Source organism: Sinocyclocheilus grahami, unplaced genomic scaffold (genome assembly GCF_001515645.1).
Source record: "Sinocyclocheilus grahami isolate Dianchi unplaced genomic scaffold, SAMN03320097.WGS_v1.1 scaffold1333.1, whole genome shotgun sequence".
Classification (NCBI taxonomy): Eukaryota; Metazoa; Chordata; class Actinopteri; order Cypriniformes; family Cyprinidae; genus Sinocyclocheilus; species Sinocyclocheilus grahami.
Window position 1 is genome coordinate 201,777 of NW_015506512.1, and position 17,886 is coordinate 219,662.

The 17,886-nt window shown below is 35.8% G+C and overlaps 2 protein-coding genes across 5 annotated transcripts in view; one reads left to right on the forward strand and one right to left on the reverse strand.

Annotated features, from left to right (window-relative positions):
• LOC107569319 (gastrula zinc finger protein XlCGF57.1-like) overlaps window positions 1-17,886 on the forward strand; it is a 190,339-nt gene that overhangs the window by 124,214 nt on the left and 48,239 nt on the right. The gene's annotated exons all lie outside the window — the stretch shown is intronic.
• rab3ip (RAB3A interacting protein (rabin3)) overlaps window positions 1-17,886 on the reverse strand; it is a 58,398-nt gene that overhangs the window by 27,952 nt on the left and 12,560 nt on the right. For 2 of the 4 annotated variants that reach the window (XM_016255385.1, XM_016255384.1), the window contains exons 2-7: window positions 16,519-16,624; window positions 15,685-15,955; window positions 15,010-15,187; window positions 9,424-9,519; window positions 6,340-6,417; window positions 1,067-1,270 (exon numbers count right to left, since the gene is read on the reverse strand). In XM_016255385.1, the coding sequence (XP_016110871.1) occupies window positions 1,067-1,270; window positions 6,340-6,417; window positions 9,424-9,519; window positions 15,010-15,187; window positions 15,685-15,947 (819 nt within the window). In that variant the 5' untranslated portion in view covers window positions 15,948-15,955; window positions 16,519-16,624. The remainder of the gene's footprint in view (window positions 1-1,066; window positions 1,271-6,339; window positions 6,418-9,423; window positions 9,520-15,009; window positions 15,188-15,684; window positions 15,956-16,518; window positions 16,625-17,886) is intronic. The other 2 variants (XM_016255386.1, XM_016255387.1) reach the window with 2 other exon arrangements.

Sequence of the window (17,886 nt, forward strand, 5' to 3'; positions counted from 1 at the left end):
TATATAAATCATACAAGATTCATGGCAGTTGTTTTGTTTTGAGTTTATATCCAGACCACTAGATTTCAGTCTTATCTCTGAATTAAAATTTAATTTAGTATAGTTTGCTGCTAGTAATGAAGGACGAAAGAAATGTTCCAGCTCCCGCCTCAGAGTACAAAGCTAAAGTGTGGCGTCATTTCGGCTTTCGTTACAGACAAGGCACAGATTTTTTCTTACAAAAGCCATGCAATGTGTAAAATGTGCAATGCCAAAGTCAAATATTCTGTGTGTGTTCACGTGTGCTCATGTTCTTCACACAGAACCCTGCAAGCACTTTATTTTTCATTGATATTAAGCAGATGTAATTATTTTGTTCAGATCAAAATGTTATGACATTGTATGTTACAATTTTAAACTTAAACTGTGTACCTTTAAATCAGAGTCTAAAAATATATGTGGTCTGTTTTTTTAACAGCTTACATTTTATACATTTAATTTAACTAAAGAATCCTGCAAGCACTTTATTTCCCCCCCCCCTTTACTCGTAATGCACATTGAATGTTACAGATCCTACTGTGTTCTGGTTACATTTTTTATTTGTTCTTAATGACAACTTTCCTAAAATTATATCCTATTCCTAAAATAAGAAATATCCCAATATATCGCCTTGTTTACAGTATCGCAACCCCTGTATCATGATACATATTGTCTCGCCAGATTCTTTCATATTAGAAGTTGTCCTTCATTAGAATTTTAAATCATATGAGGACCCATCTCCTTGCACTAGCTATTGGAGCATCTTATGTTTTTATTATTTGTTTTATAAATATTGCTGATATGTTGTAACCATGTATTTTAGTCACTTTTAAATTTGTTATTTGGTTTAGTGTGTAGTCAGAAAGGACACTGGACACATTCTTTGGAGATTCACCTACATATAAACTCTTTAGATGAAATACATGTTGATGCTTGTGATTAACAAGACATGATGGCTGACACGGAATAAACCCCAGGAGTATATGGGAAATGTCTCCAGGTGTGCGAGTGATGTTACACACAAGGACGTTCATGATCAGATACAAACCTCTTTACACTCACGTACAATGGGCTGTGTCACTGCAACCTCCTGCTGGCTGCCCAACATGGCGCTGCTTGTGCTCTTGTTGCGAGCGTGACCTTTCTTAAAGGGGGCTTTAGGTCCGGGGGGCATTTCCTTACAGGGGGATGTGGGAGAGGTTGAAAGGACCAGAGTCTTCAAAGCAGCCACTTCAGCCTGCAGAACATCAATCTAAATCCAAGGGGAAAGACTTGTGAGACTTCAAACTTATGAGGGGTTTAAATTCAGGTATTTATACATAGGGTTGGGGAGTAACGAAATAATTGTAATGTCATAACATATTTAAAATACAAAATATGTGTGACTGTATTTCGTTATAATTATATTTTAAATGGGTGGTAATAAAATTACAGTTCCATCCGAAAAGTATTTTAGATTACCAAAGTGATTACTTTGAAATGAAATGTCATTTATTTCATTTAGTATTAATATAAAATGTTTGAAAATTTTTACACAATGAGGCAACTGGTGATTCTCTGACTCTAACGTTAAAAAACGTGTGCAGCCTGTTCAAACAGAAACCTACAGAGTGCAGACTAGTGTCGGCTTACTAAAATACAGGAGAAAATCAGAAAGCCAAGCGCGTACTGCGTTTATTTGCATTGGAAATACAAGAATTTCAAATGTGAAAAGGAATGTAACATCACAGTGCAATGCAATTTTGTTTCCTGCAACAAAACTTCTCTCATCTTTAAAGGAACATCTAACCTTGAAAAGGCATCTTAAAATATGTTATTCTCAGTCTTTAAAAACACTGTTCTCAGGCCACATGAGCACTTGCAGTGCAAGTGAGGTTTGTCTGTATGAGTTATTGTTCTTCTATATTTATAACATATGGTATAGTTAAGCAATATCAATCAAGGAAGAAGAGTGCTGTTTTCCAGAATATTAGCACGATTGTAAATGCGGTACTGATTTTATGCAATTCAAAAACAAGAAGTTAATATTAAGTACATTAAAGAACAGTATTGTCTGATTTCCCAAATAGCCCACCTTGTTGGCAGAGACAGAGTAGAGTAGCTACAACCACCAATGCCTGGAATAGACATCATTAAAAAGGACGGGCCTTTAAGAACAATAGTAGTGGCGTAGGGAGTAAGATACGCTGTAAAAACTTGACGCGATCGATCCGAGTTTGAATCTGCCTTTTGCTGAACTCGTTCAGCTCCCATTCTTCTCACACATCAGATCGGAAAGGCATTTATTTTCAATAAAAAAATGAATGAAATATTCGAAAAGTGGAAATAAAGTGCCTTATGGGTATTTAATAATAAAGTGTTTATCGGGTATAGTGGTAGGGTTAGGTATAGGGAGGGCTTTATTGTCCTAATAAGGCGCCATCCATTAATGATTTTAATAAATATTATAATTTACACTCAATATGTTATTATTGAATACTGCTTTATAATGTACTACAACACTGAGGTGCAAATGTCTGCCACTATTTGCAGTAAGTAAAAATATAGCATCTAATTACTATTACACTTATTGCAAAGAAAATACAAACATTTTTACATATTGTAAATAGATTCTATGGCTATTTGCATTTATTGTAAATAGCATCTTTTGCTAAGAAAATATGCTCTTTTCACTTTGTGTAAATAGCATCTAATTGCTATTTACACTTAGTGTATGTACCATCCATCGCTATTTGCACTTAATGCAATGAAATAAATACACAGCACAAGACTAGCGCATCTGCGAGCAACCTAGTGCTGTTTGGTTCCTGAAAGAATCTACGTTTTGGATCTACGAATCGGCTGAGAGAATGATTCAATTACATTCATAAATCACTTGCTTTATTCCTTAATGAATTAGTTATTTTGAACGAATCGAATGATTCCATCACTCATTCATTAAGACAATGATTTGCCACCACCTACTGTCAGTTTTAGTTTCATATTTAAAAGCGTAATCCCCCCCCCCCATTATTTCATATTTCAATGTGCAAAATGTTGTATTTAAAACATTAATCTCACAATATTATTTATGCATTTATAATAGCTTTAAATGCATTCATGCCACCCATTTTTATATAGAGGTGGTTAACATAAAAACAAGACATCAAAGTTAATATGCCCCTTACCTTAAGTATTATAAAGTAATGAGTAATCTAACAAAATATGTTACAAAATACTTTTTAAAGCATTTATTTTGTAATGTGTAGAGAAATACATTTGAAAAGTAACCTACCCAACCCTATTTATACAACATATTTTACAAAAAGTGAAAAACCTAAATGTTAATAACAAAGATGTCAGAGGCCATTCACACAGAACATGTTTTTGCGTTTAAAACCTGAGATGCAAAAAGATGGGGGAAAAAAGATGTGAACCTCCAATGTAGTGTTGTCACGATACCAACATTTTGACTTAGATACGATACCCGACTAAAATATCTCGATACTATTACTAAACCGATATCATTAACAAAAATGTATTAAAAAAGAAAAGAAAGAAATCTCTCACGTGACCAGTGTTCCTGCCCTGCTTTTTGAGTATTTCCTCCCCCATAAAAAAAAAAAATCACATGCCAGTGCCACCACACAGCCCTATGGTGAACAACTACCAGTCTATGAATATGATATTGCTGAGCCTACAGGTATGTATCTTTGCAACATCGGCAAGTTAGCTTAAGACATGAGCTAGGGGTGGGAAATATGACCAAAATATTATTCAACACTAGGAGTAATTTTATTTTACAATAACAATTTATATCATGATATGGTCATTTTTGTTATTAATAATAAGAACATAGATGCAGGTGACAAACAAAAGGACAAAGACACAAATGAAATAAACTGTGTTTTTAAGTACAGTGGGTATATATTTAACAGTAGCATTCAAGAAAGAGATGATACTGAATAAAGTAATCAAAATGTGAAAGTAAAGCACTGCATAGTCTTCACTGTATGAATGAAACATTCATACATGTATCCTTATTAAAGCAAAAAAAGTTAGTCAAGATTAGTGAGTGATTTTTTATTTTTCTTGATTAACATTGTAGAGACAGAGAGCAGCAGGAATTTTAATCTGCTGTCACTTTAAGAGCTGCATGGACCCAATTGATACGCACACGTTCGTTTCAGTCATAGATCAAGACGTGCGTTTTAACATGATTCTGTGCATATTTGACCGCTGAAGTGGGATCTGAAAGAGATCTGAATAAGCGATCACGCTTCGGGTGTGTGATAGCGTGCAAGTTCTTTTTCGAGGTTTATTGCGTTTAACTCTTTTTAACATATTTTCTCATTCATGCATGTTTCTTATTCACTCCTAAATTGTCGATAACTTTAAAGGGGTCATATGATGCCATTTAAATTTTTCCTTTCTCTTTGGAGTATTACAAGCTCTTGGTGCATAAAGAAGATCTGTAAAGTTGCAAAGACTAAAGTCTGCGCTGTGAGGATATATAAAGTTTGGCACGGCTAGTGTTCATGCAGGGAAGCAGAGCACTGAACACAAACTGTCCTGCTGTCGTACGTCGACGCAACTCAGGAAATACGGCTCTTATTTAAACGCTGCCATTTTTAAAGTACCGGTACTGGTAAAATCGTACCGTTTTTAAAAGCGGGGTATCGCGATACCTTTTTAGTACCTATATATTGCGCAACACTTCTCCAATGTGTATGTGTGTGTTTATTTTTTATTTTATTTAATTTTAGTTTCTTTTCTTTAATTCCTATATTTTTGATGACAGTGTAATGCATGCGACACTATATTAAGTTTAAAATAACTTTTGCCATGAAATATTAGGGGCCAGCATTCTTTCATTTCAAAATTAAACCATCAATTAAACCACATCATTTAAACCACTAATAAAAAAAACACAGACATCACCTCAGCTTTATTGCTCACCAAATCATAATTTTACACTCATTTGGCAAATGATGAAAGTTCATTTTGAACCCTGTACAAAAAGTCACAGTGGGCTGATGTGTATGCAGGTTTCACACGTTTTATTCAGTCATAGTTATAATATTTTTATTTCAAACTCATGTGCTTCCTAATGTTAAGCTGATTTTGCACTGATTGGATATGAAATAGACATTACTACATGACTAATGTAGTATATACAGTATATTCTGGGGCTAAATTTACAGCAGCAATGACTATATTGTGAAATGTACTGTTACTGTGAAAAATTACTATTAAAATAAGAGTAATATTAGATTTTGGTCATATGTCCTACCTTTAATGCTAGAGATATAGGGCCAGATTCATTAAGCAGGGCAAATGATGCAGCCAGATCATTACCATAATGACCAACGTAATCTACCAAGAGCAGCGTAAATTAGCAACTGCCACAGCCATGTCAAGTCAGGGGCGTTTCTAGCCTTTCAATAGTACAGGGGCACAGGCCCTTCAGCGAAAAAGTGTGCCCATATTTAATAATTTTTTTAATACTGTATTAAATATAAATGGATATAAATCGTGATTACCTGCAGCACAGATTCTTTCACAAGCTGCACACGCAATAAAGAGCTGCTTCGTCATTGACAAACACTAGATGACATTTGCAAGTTTTGTTTTCTACAATGGATTGTAGGTTTTGTTTTCGGTCTTAAAACTATTTTCTGGCTCTTTCAGTGTGAAAAACCCCCTGCAAATGACTCAATGTGTGATTGAACTGTTTGAATGAATCAAACTTAATCGTGAACAATTTCAGACCTTTTTGTAAACCAGTTTCTAAGGTTGTGATTCTAAACAACTGACAGAAAACAGCTCATGCACCAATAAAAAGGGTCTAACAACGCCCCTGAATAGAGCGCAAAATAGGTTAAGACATGCTTTTTGGTGTTAAACAGTGGTGCAAATACCAGTAAATATTACTGCAAACCTTAGTAAATAATGTTACATGATTCATTTAAATACTCTCCTCCCATAAATTTGCCCTCTGAAAGGGAAACTCCTACAAATGCATATGCAATAAGATCGGCCAAAAATAATTGCATCCACACTTTATCATCTCTAATTTTTCAATGTGTGTCTTTAGTAAATCTTGACATTAACTGTTAGTAAATCTGGCCCATAAGATGCTATAAATAAATACCCTCCTTTTAAGTTGAATCTTTTGTCTTGGTGACACTGACAAATATTAATGGTTTAGTTTGTTGATTAGCTTTGTTTCTTCTCTGAAGTTCACTGTATTCTCTCATTTAGCTAGTTTATTTCTAATCATGTAGAAAGTGCAGTCTTGGCATTTAGCCTTAACAAAACAGTAATGTCAGCATAACTCACCTTTCCCAGCGCCTCCTTCAGTTGTTTTTCCGCAGTGGCCTGCTTCAGGTTTGCTTCGTGCACCATCTTATGAGCCTCCTGTTGAGAACGTCACAGATCAGATCCACATTAAACTCAAACTCATCTGAGACTAACCCACACCAAGAGACACCTCAACCACACCAGACCAGATCAGACCAAACCAAACCAGAGGCACCTCGCAGAGCAGCACTACAGGAGGACTTTGACCAACAGAAGCAAATGAGGGAAAACAGAATGAAAGACATGAAAAAAATAATAATAATATGTATATATATATATATATATATATATATATATATATATATATATTTTCATTTTTTTTTTTATATATATCATTTTTAATAATGTGGTTAATTGCAGTTCTTTCATGATTTAACAGGAGGGGGCAATTAATTTTTCATGTAGGGCCACGTAGGTTTGGACAGCTTTTTTCCCTTAATAAATGAAATCATCATTTAAAAACTGCATTTTGTATTTACTTGCATTATCTTTGTGTAATATTTAAATTAGTTTGATGATCTGAAACATTAAAGTGTGACAAACATGCAAAAAAATAAGAAGTCAGGGAGGGGGCCAACACTTTTTCACACCACTGTATATATATATATATATGAGGAAAGTATGAAATGCATAACAGAGAAGGGAAAAGGGGAAACAAGACTTCAGAGCGGGTTACCTAAACACTCAGCACATTGGATTCATATAATGTGAAGATCAACATAATGTATGTCATACGTTCTTGACCCTGCTGTCCACACAATTACAGAAAAGTCATTTGAAGTATTTGGAGCTGGACACTTGTTTAGTTCAGTAGGATTCTTTAAGAACTTTAGAAAGAAGCCTGGGTATTGACACAGGTTTCACAATTTGATTTGTTTCTGATTTACAAGTTCTTAATTCAACTTGATTCTGATCATGATGTGATAAGTCAATTTTGCTAGGCACACCAAGGGAAAAAACACTTTTTTATTAACGTTCTATGATATCATGGTTTCATTTAAACAGTGGCTGTCATAAAAACTGGCTTTCACGCCTAATTTACTCAAACTCACATTAAATAATCAAAACAAACAGGTAAAAATAAATTGAATATACAACCCCATTTCCAGAAAAGTTGGGACATTTGTAAAATAAAAACAAGAATCCTGGATTTGTTAAGTCTCTTTAAAGGGATAGTTCACCCAAACATAAAAATTCTGTCATCGTTTACTCACCCTCATGCCGTTCCAAACCTGTATGAGTTGCTTTCTTATGTCGAACATAAAAGAAGATATTTTGAAGATTGCTGGTAATCAAATAGTTGGTGGTTGCCATTGACTTCCATAGTATTTTTTTTTCATGTTGTTTGGAACAACATGAGGGTGAGTAAATGACGACAGATTTTTCATTTTTGGGTGAACTATCCCTTTAACATTTACTTAACTGACAAAACTACAAAGAATAGATCTCCAATATTTTCACTGCCCAACTTTATTGTATTTTGTAAATATGAACACATTTTGATGGCTGCAACACTCCAAAAAAGTTGGGACAGAGGCTAAATAAAAGTGAGAAGATGATAGACTATCCAAGTTAAACCGTTTTGAAACATTCCACAATAAGGATCATGATAGGGTAAAACTACCAAAGTCTCAGTCTTTGCAAGCAAGTGGATTTCCACTTTATGTCAAACGTAATGCGAGAATTGTGAAACTGTTCAAAAATAACATTTCACAACGCAAGATTGCAAATAATTTAGCCACACATCATTCCTATTCCGAGATGCTGTCGGGTTCTCTGGATCCGATCTCATGCTATGAAAGACTATGGTCCGGTGAGTCCACATTTCAGCTCGTTTTTGGGAAAAACAGATATCGAGTTCTCCATGCCAAAGTCATAGGGACCATCCAGACTTTTATCAGTAACAGGTGCAAAACCCATCATCTGTCATCGCATGAAGGTAGATCAGTTCCTACAACAAGGGTGACTTGCCTATGTGTGAAGGTACTATTGAGGCTGAGGCATATATTGGGATTGAACATATATATATCTTTTCCCGGGAAGTCCCTAGTCATTAGAGCGACACAATGTCAGGCCTCATTCTACACATACAACAACAGTGTGGTTTTGTAGGCACAGAGAGGATGTGCTTGACTGGCCTGTGTCATGAAGAAGAGAATAAAGGCAACAAAGACCACAGACTGCTGAGGTGAAGTCATGTATCAAGCAAGAAAATTCCACTTGCAAAACTGCAGCAATTAGTATAATCAATTCAAAAACAATTTAAAAAATGTAATCAAAACGGAAGATGATGTAGCACAGTTGTAAGCATTCTTCTGTCCCAACTGTTTTTTTGGAGTTTGTTGCAGCCATTAAAAATCTAAATTTGTTCACATTTACAAAATACAATTAAGTTAGTGAAACATTTGGAAGACATCAGAGATCTTTTCTTTGATCATTTTTTCTTTGACACAGATTCTAGTTTTTATTGCATTTTACAAAATGTCCCAACTTTTCTGGAAATGGGATTGTATAATGGAGTGCTGCAAAAATCCTGAAACATTTGACCATTTCCAGTTCCAGAGTTTCTGGTCAAACGCCTGAATAAGTTTGTTTATAAAATAAATTGGAACCTCGATGGATCCTGCAGCTCATACAACTCTGAATTATGCAACAGTTTGTTCAGCTGAACTACAGTTTTATTTTCTAAACAGCTAAAGCAATGTAAAGTGGACTAACATTTAGTGTACTCTAGTTTTCATGGCACCCTAAAAGCAAGTGATGCAATAAATCATGGCGCAATAGTTTCAGCTAGATAACAATCTTAATATCAATTTCTGGGATTGTTACGAAAGTTTGTTAAGAGGTTTGATGTGAACTCCTTTACAACCCTGATAGCACACGCACGTCACAGAGGCATATTCAGTGGGTGTGTTTTTATGGACAATGTCATTTATGGGGCACTTGCTATACTATATGCTATACCCATCACAGTGCTGAGTATTCAGAGTAACTCCAGACGATCAAGTGCTTCCAAACACACACAGATCTGCTCTGTCTTTTGGCAGAAGAAACCAAACAAACCTCAAAAAGGCTAGCAGTGAGTTCCTCCAGCTCCTGCCCCAGCTGGTCTCTCACTTTAGAAAGCCTCTCACACTCCTCGTCTTTTAACTTAAGCTCCTTCAGACACATGCAATGACATGAACAGAATACACAAATGAAAAACAGAACAGAAAAATAAGGAATGTATGGCTCATTCTCTCTTTTTGCCCATGACATCAATGTAAAAGGGTGAATGATACAACACACACTACAGTATTGTTTTACAAAAAAATATTAAAAATACTGTTGGAAGATACTGTAAATGTACAGTTTCTTTTTGGGTGAAATTTGACTGACAGCAGCAGATGCAGTCTGGATTCGAACCTGTGGAAAAGTATGACTGGTAAATGTTTGCTACGTGCTAGGCAGGCATTATTCTTAGCTAAACCTATTAAAAAATGTGTTAATTGAAATACAGCTGAAATAAAATAAAATATTAATATTAGATCAGTTTTTTCAGTTAGTTTCCAAGGCAACATTTCTAATTTTCATTTAAGTTTTTAAACTGAAGTACTAAAATTATTAAAATTTAAATTTAAATTAAAATAAAATAAATTTAAATGAAATATAGATATAAAAAAATTACAAACTTCACATTTTTTTGTGTCCCAAATGAATCAGACCGTGACTGAGTGGAACAGAAAACTAAACCACAATGGAGCTCATCTTCAATGCTTAACATTAACATCACAACTCCAAAATATGAGCTGTCCTTTATCAAAATAGTAAGATGTAAGACTAGGTTGTTTATATTTAGCAACCGTTCTTTTAACAAACCTGTCCAGCATTTGTCGAACAAATTCTTCTCTTCAAGAAACAGCTCTTTTGTGGTTGTGTTGAACTGCTATTTTCAGATCATGTCACAATATTTTATAAATACCGATGTTATGACATGATATTTCCATAAAGGAAAAGGACAGATGTCAAGCTGGAATATTGGAAATTTAAACATCAGAAGCAGTTCCTCACTTCATCATATCCACTTTGGACTATCGGCATGAAGCCTGGTCTACTCTGCAGCTAATTCTGGCCCAGAAACGTCCACTTAGACAGGAAAATTCTGTCTGACTGACATATAACCAGACCAGCCTTTGTATTACATGCCATTTAGGGGCAGAACTATCTGAAATGGCTGATATCACAGCATTAAATTGACATAGAACATTGTCAAAATATAATACATATATATATATTTTTTTTACATTAACAGTCATATTTTCTTCCTTATTGTGATATCTGAGTGAAATGGCTTCTCAAATGAGAAAAAAAAAAAAAAAGTAATGCAGAGCTTGATTTTGTCCATTGGGAATTGAATGGATTGTTGTAGATTGCTAATTGCTGCAATCTCATGTGAGTGACAGGTTGCTAAAGAGAAGAGGTTATTGTTTAAAATTACAGAAATGAATAATATGTTCTAAAAAATAATAATGATGTGCACTAAAAATATAATGAACATTGCAATATTCCATAAAAAATAGGAATTGTCCATTTCCATTCCATTGTGACTTTGCCACAAACTAATTAAATGACAATTCATTCTTAAGAAGTTTCACTGTAGCAGTCTAGTCAACATAGTTTCTCATGGTGTACTGATGTTAACCTTTGCTCACTGACTACAGGAGATGGGGTTGCTGTCAGTCAATAAGACTCCAGCTTTGAGAGGAAGCAGATTTTCAGTAATATAATATTGTGGTTTTTTTTAACTTGCTTTGTGCAAACATTTGTAGGGCTGAGTACTGACATAAATTTCACTATTCTGTTTGACTTCACAAGCTTGCGATCTGATTCAATTCCAGACTTGATTCCATTCCATATTGATTCATTTGGATATATATCAGGTACAGTACAGTACAATTACATGTATAAAGGGAACCCTGTCAGTTGGTATACTATGTAGCGTCTGCGTAGGATCATGCATGAGCGTTGGACTGTTTATGGCTTAAAAGACCCCTTTTAGCCTTTTGACATTTGCATACAAATTACAGTTCTGGTCAGAAACTTTACGTTCGTATAGGGGTTTAAATTGCCAGATGGTTCTTCGCCGTCAAGAAGATTAGAACCAGCCCCCACGAGCATCCCCCAATCTGATTTCAAACACATTCCGCAAAGAGCTGTAAATGGCCAAACTAACACACACACACACACCCAAACTAACACACACACACACACATAAAGACATTTCTTTATTTTAGACTATAATTAATCAGTTATAATTGTATCTGGTATATGCATGTGTTGTGTGTACGTTCCCCTATTAGATTAGCCGAATTACCACTCGTTATTTGTATTAGTTAAAGCCATAAAACACTGATATTCAGGTGTATTAATATAAAAGGTTACAATTAACTGATGATAAAATGGATAATAACACTGATAAGGCAGTTTTAGAATAATAATAATAATGTTATAATAATAACTTTTTACTCAACAAAAAAGAAACGTTCCTTTTTCAGGATAGAGTATTTTAAAGATTACAAAATGTTTTAATTTATTTAAAATTATTTTAAAAATTACACAATGTTTTTCATGCTTTTTCAATAAACCATTAACAAGTATTGCACCTGCTGTGAAACAGTCCTTCAGACACTTAACAGTTTACAGGCGGTAGGCAATAAAGGTCACAGTTATAATAACTTAGGACAATAAAGAGACCTTTTTACTTATTTTTATTTTTACTGTTTTTGAAAAACACCAGGAGAAAGATGTCCAGGGTTTCTGATCAACTGAGTAATCATGCCATATTCCTGCTGCAGGGAGGCATGAGGACTGTTTTTCCAAAGCAATAAACTACAATGTCCATAATGTAAGTCGACTAAGACAGTGTTTCTTGTGCTATTAGGAGATGGTCCTTGCCGTGGCAAACCATGTGTAACCATGTGACCCCCCAGATGTGTTTGATTTCCACCAAGTGCCTTGGTGTAAGTGTGGGGAAGCAAGAACTGGCAAATCTGCTGCAGTATATTGAATGATTTTTCTGAGGTAAATGTGATGTTACATTACATTGTTTACATGCATACCTCCATGTAGTGTTGTCACGGTACCAACATTTCAGTATTTGGAACCAATACCAGTGAAAATCCACGGTTCTCGGTACCAATTTCGGTACCAAAGCAAAACACAAAAACATGCTAATTAAAAAAATTGACTATACTTTCATTTAATCCAAACTGTGTACATATTTAATTTTAAAGGGCTTTTAAAACCTTCAAGAGTTATTCAGCCAAGAATAACAACTAACTAGTTAGCTAAAAAATGTTTTTAAAAAGCCCAGAACTGCTTTTCTGACTGATATGACACAATGTTAACCATTTTTACATTCTCTAACACGCATATTTTAGATTCACAATTCATTTAAAAGCCTCTGGTGTGTAAAAATAGTAAATATCATCATGTCCTCCTGTTTGTTTTACCCTAATAAAAGTTATAGGAGCATTATATAGTTAATAAAGAAACGTCATTCTAATGCTCATTATATTAGCGTTAGCCGCGCTTATGCTAACGATTAACTATTCTAATAACAGCATGTTCATTTCAATCCGACATTCAAATTAAAATATTGAACAATATTCATAACATAAGCGGTGTTTCCCACAGACTTGCACTATATTTGTGGCAGCATATATATGCAAATTCATTCTCTGCCAGCAGGAGGCGCTTGTAGAGTGGGAGAGATAGAGGTTTCCCCGGTGCCAGCTGTAATCTAATAAACGCTGTGCTCACAAACGCTGCTCAGGCATTACAGGCAAGATTAAATGAAAATGACATCCATAATTTTCTGAAGACAGTCAGTTTCCTTCAGAAATACAGTGATATAAAAACACCTGCACCGGGTTTCGACTTTGACACGTGCAGTGCTCCTGTTTATTCAACAAACTCTTTAATTTGATCCGGGTGTCTGTCTTTAAAGTGTTTTGTTAGTTTCCTCATTTTGAGGTCGCCATGTCTCAGTGCTTTTATGAAGAGAGCGCATCTGCGCACCTTTCGGATAGCGCATCAAGAACCGGGTTGACCAGGTACTCGGTACCAGCGGTACTTAAAAAAACCTGGAACCGTAACGTTTTCATTTTACTACAGACAAGTTTACAAGACAAGTACCGGCTCTTTTGACAACACTACCTCCATGTTTATTTGACTATAACTAATAGTAAGGAGGAAGAGATGATCAGTTCATGTACAATCTGTGCTGCACCAATTAAAGAGTGCGGTATTTATTGTTTGAATTTTAGTATTGTGAATATTGAACAGCAGGCGCACAACAAATAATGTTTTGTGAAGTTTTGTCTACAGCACACATCATCTGAAAACCTGCATAGACTAAATGATCTATTCCTGGAATTAAAGGGGTCATATGATGCGATTTTAATTTTTCCTTTCTCTTTGGAGTGTTACAAGCTCGTGGTGCATAAAGAAGATCTGTAAAGTTGCAAACACTAAAGTCTCAAATCCAAAGAGATATTCTTTATAAAAGTTAAGAGTCAGCCACTCCTACCTAAAATGGCTCGTTCTAACACGCCCCCACATATCTACGTCACGATGTGGGAAGGTTTGCATAACGCCGCCCAAATGTTCACACAAAGAAAGAAGGCGTAACTTTAATTCTCGCTGCCATGTCGTGGAGTCACTGTGTGTTTCGTTGTGAAAGCGAAACTACTTTGTTTGGTCTTCCAAAACTTCTTTTGGAAGACCAAACAAACACGACTAGAAATCAGTGGTTAAGTTGTATTTACAACACTGTTCCAGAACAGTTCAACCCAAATATTCAGATGTGTGCTGCACATTTTATGGAGGATGACGACTGTTTCCTGAACCAGTAGCCTACAATGCGTCTGTGGCACAAAGGCTGTTTCTATAAAGTTGGGCAGTTCCAACTTTGCAAGGACAGTCTGGCGCTTCTGACTCACAACCTGTAAGTACGTTTTTTATATTTAAATAATTTGCCACTGATGATTCAAACGCGAGTTTTGAGCAGTGTAGAGTAGGTTTGTTGTTTCTCTGATCACAAATGCAGACATGGTTTTATGTTTACGCAGCGCAACGCGTAAAAAGACAGTATAAGTCATTATAATGAGTAATTATGTGCCCACTGGATGCAACAAATGCCTCGTTTATAATGGGTTTTATTGGTTTTGTCTCATCGCGCCGGGACACGGCATCACAGTATGTTAAGGGGCGTAACATTTCCGTCACATGCTTGAGGAATTCGGCCAATCACAACGCACTGGATAGCTGGCCAATCAGAGCACACCTCGCTTTTTCAGACCGATGAGCTTTGTAAAAATCGACGCGTTTCAGAAAGGCGGGGCATAGAGGAGAAACAATAATGTACATTATATGGAAAATAATGTGTTTTTTGAACCTTAAACCGCATAAACACCAAATACACAAAATAATGTTATTTTTAGCAACGTCATTTGACCCCTAATTAATATTGTTTAATCAAAATGAGAATCGGTTATTTTCAACCCAGCCCTCTAGACTTTTCTGTTGTGAAATTACACAATGAATAATGAAATGAATAAATGTAAGTGTAGATCAGTGAGTGTCAATGACATTTGTTTAGTGTCTCACCCGTTGTGCTTTGGCAAGCTCCTCCTTTAGCTTCTCATAACCTTTCTCTCGGACCTCCATTACTGATGGATTTCTGAGACGGGACAGACTGTCTGTGCTCAGGCCCAGAACATCTTCTCCATCAGCCGATGGGACGTTGCCATCCACCACATCCACAGCGGATGCGGGATCATTTGCACTGCGGAGACAAACATCGATTTGATTTTGAAACTTTCTCTTCAGTCTAAAAAGAGCTTTTACTGAAACTAAGGGGAGGGGGAGGGATTATTGCCCAGCCCTCTCGGTAGCGCACACATCATCAGAAAGGATATGTTGCCGAGCATGAAAAAATATGGAATTTTAAAACATAATACACACAGATAAATCATTTATAATAAACAATGCAACTTTCCATTAAAAAGTAAGAGTTGTCCATTTTGATTTCATGGTGACTTCAACTCCATCAGCAGAACATCACACATAAAACATCCAGGTAATCATCAAAAGTTTGGAAACATATCATTTTTAAGTGCTTTTAATGAAGTCTCTTATGTTTACCAAAGCTGCATTTATTTGATCAAAAATTCAGAAAAACAGTAATATTGTGAAATTCATATTTGAAAAATGCCAAATATATCGGCCTTGACACTGTGTTTCGCCTGGTTCACCTGCTGCCCCATGTTCCAGGAGTCTTACCTGCCATTGAGGGTGTCCTCTGTGCCCAGGTGTCGGGGGGCCGAGTACACAGGCTGGGTGGGCAGCTGGTCGGCTCTGAGAGCATTGGGTGCATTCTGGCCAGAAGTCATAGAGTGTGTGCGGTACAGTGTGCTAGGGGGAGCGTTGTGCTTTGGTGGGCTCGGGTCGATAACGCCATAAAGATCTGGGGTGGTGGGTGACGCCAGGTTCACCTCATGGAAACCTTCGAGCGGTTCACTGGCCATTGCCCCAAATATCTTCATACAGTACTCTGTGCAAACAAGAAGATAGGTAGTTCAATTACTAGAGCAAATAAAACCAAAATCCAATGTCAATGATCAAAACCATCTGATTAGGATGTGCAAAATTACATATTTTTAGCTAACTAGCCCTGAATGATTATGTGCGTTTAATATAATGGTACACTTTACAATAAGGTTTCACATAAACTCAAATTGAAAAATAGTTAACATGAACTAAAGATGAATAATACTTCTACACCATTTATTGATATTAGTTAATGTTAATCTCAACATTTACTCAAATATTTTTTACGGTCAAAAGTCGTATCTGTTAATATTAGTTACCATTTTTATTAACTAACGTGTACAAAGGTTTAAAAAGGCTGTAAAAATACATTGCTAAATGTTAGTATAAGTTAGTTTGTTTAACAAATGAGACCTTATTGTAAAGTGTTACCAATATAATAATTGTGTTCAATGTCTGCTGGACAAAGCACGACACAGAATGACATGAACATCAGCAAAATATTATATTAAGAGATAATAACCTATAAGGACGCATTACTATGACTGTAGGGAAATGTGAACATACCATTGTGATGAAGTGATGTTTAAAGCTTTAGAACACAAGTCAGCAGGAAGAGCAGAACAAACTTTTCTCAGCATAAACCACGTCTTGATTCCTGATTTGTCTTCACCTACAGACACACAAAACAAGAATTCAAGCCACAGATGAATGAACAGTGAGTCAAGCCCAGAAATAACAGCAGAATTATAAGCAAAATTAAATCAATCTGAGGGTAAATTACACTGAACAGTCACATTTAAAGGGATTGTTCACCCAAAAATGAAAATTCATCATTTACTCCTTTTCATGTCATTTCAAACCCATGAGACTTTTGTTCATCTTTGAAACCCAAATGAACATGAAACCAGATTTCTGTGCCTCCACTGAAAGTCCATTCCACCTAAAGTTCATGAAAGGGCTTTTCACACTGTGCTTAACCCCTAGTTATTGTCGTTCTAAACCTCACTTTTAACCCAGGAACATGAACTCAGGGTTAACCTTTTTTTTTATAAAGGGAGATTCCGTTTACCTTATTTGATGATCTCCTTGTACGTGAGTTGATGAATGTTTAGTATATGAATAAAAGCCTAAATTAAAACTGTTCATAATTTTTAGTGATTGTGTCTCTTCAGAGGAATTGGACTAAACAGCTCAAATCATGTAGATTCTTTTTACAATGTCTTTATGAACTTTATGAAATTTTGGAGGAACTGGCTTTCAGTGGAGGGACTGAAATCTCATTTAAAATATATTAATTTATGTTTCAAAGATATGTGAAAGTCTTACTGGTTTGGAATGACATGAAGGGGAGTAAATTATGACAGAATTTAAATTTTTGGTTGAACTAATTTTCAATTACTCAATACAAATGTAAGCAGAAATTAGTCCAGAATCAACACAAACGCGTGTTACTGTAGTTTAGATGTGTGATCACGTCAGAGGTCTTCATGACTCAGTAACTTTTTAAAAACTGAAGAGAATTAGTCAAATTCTCATTAGAAGCTACGCTACAATGCAGTGAAGAAAACGTGACACAAATTAAAACGCTTTTATATTTGAGCTTCTTCTTTGTGCGTGCGCTGCTCACACTGGACATTCATCAGTCAACTTCATGAAGTTCATCCAAGGATGCACTTAAAAAATATTGAAAGAGTGTGGGTTGAACTAGGGCTGTACTCGAGTCCGGACTCGAGACATTTTTCTATGGTCTCGGACTTGTCTCGGACTCGTTGGTGTTTGCACTCGGACTTGTCTCGGACTCGTTGGTGTTTGCACTCGGACTTGTCTCGGACTCGTTGGTGTTTGCACTCGGACTTGTCTCGGACTCGTTGGTGTTTGCACTCGGACTTGTCTCGGACTCGTTGGTGTTTGCACTCGGACTTGTCTCGGACT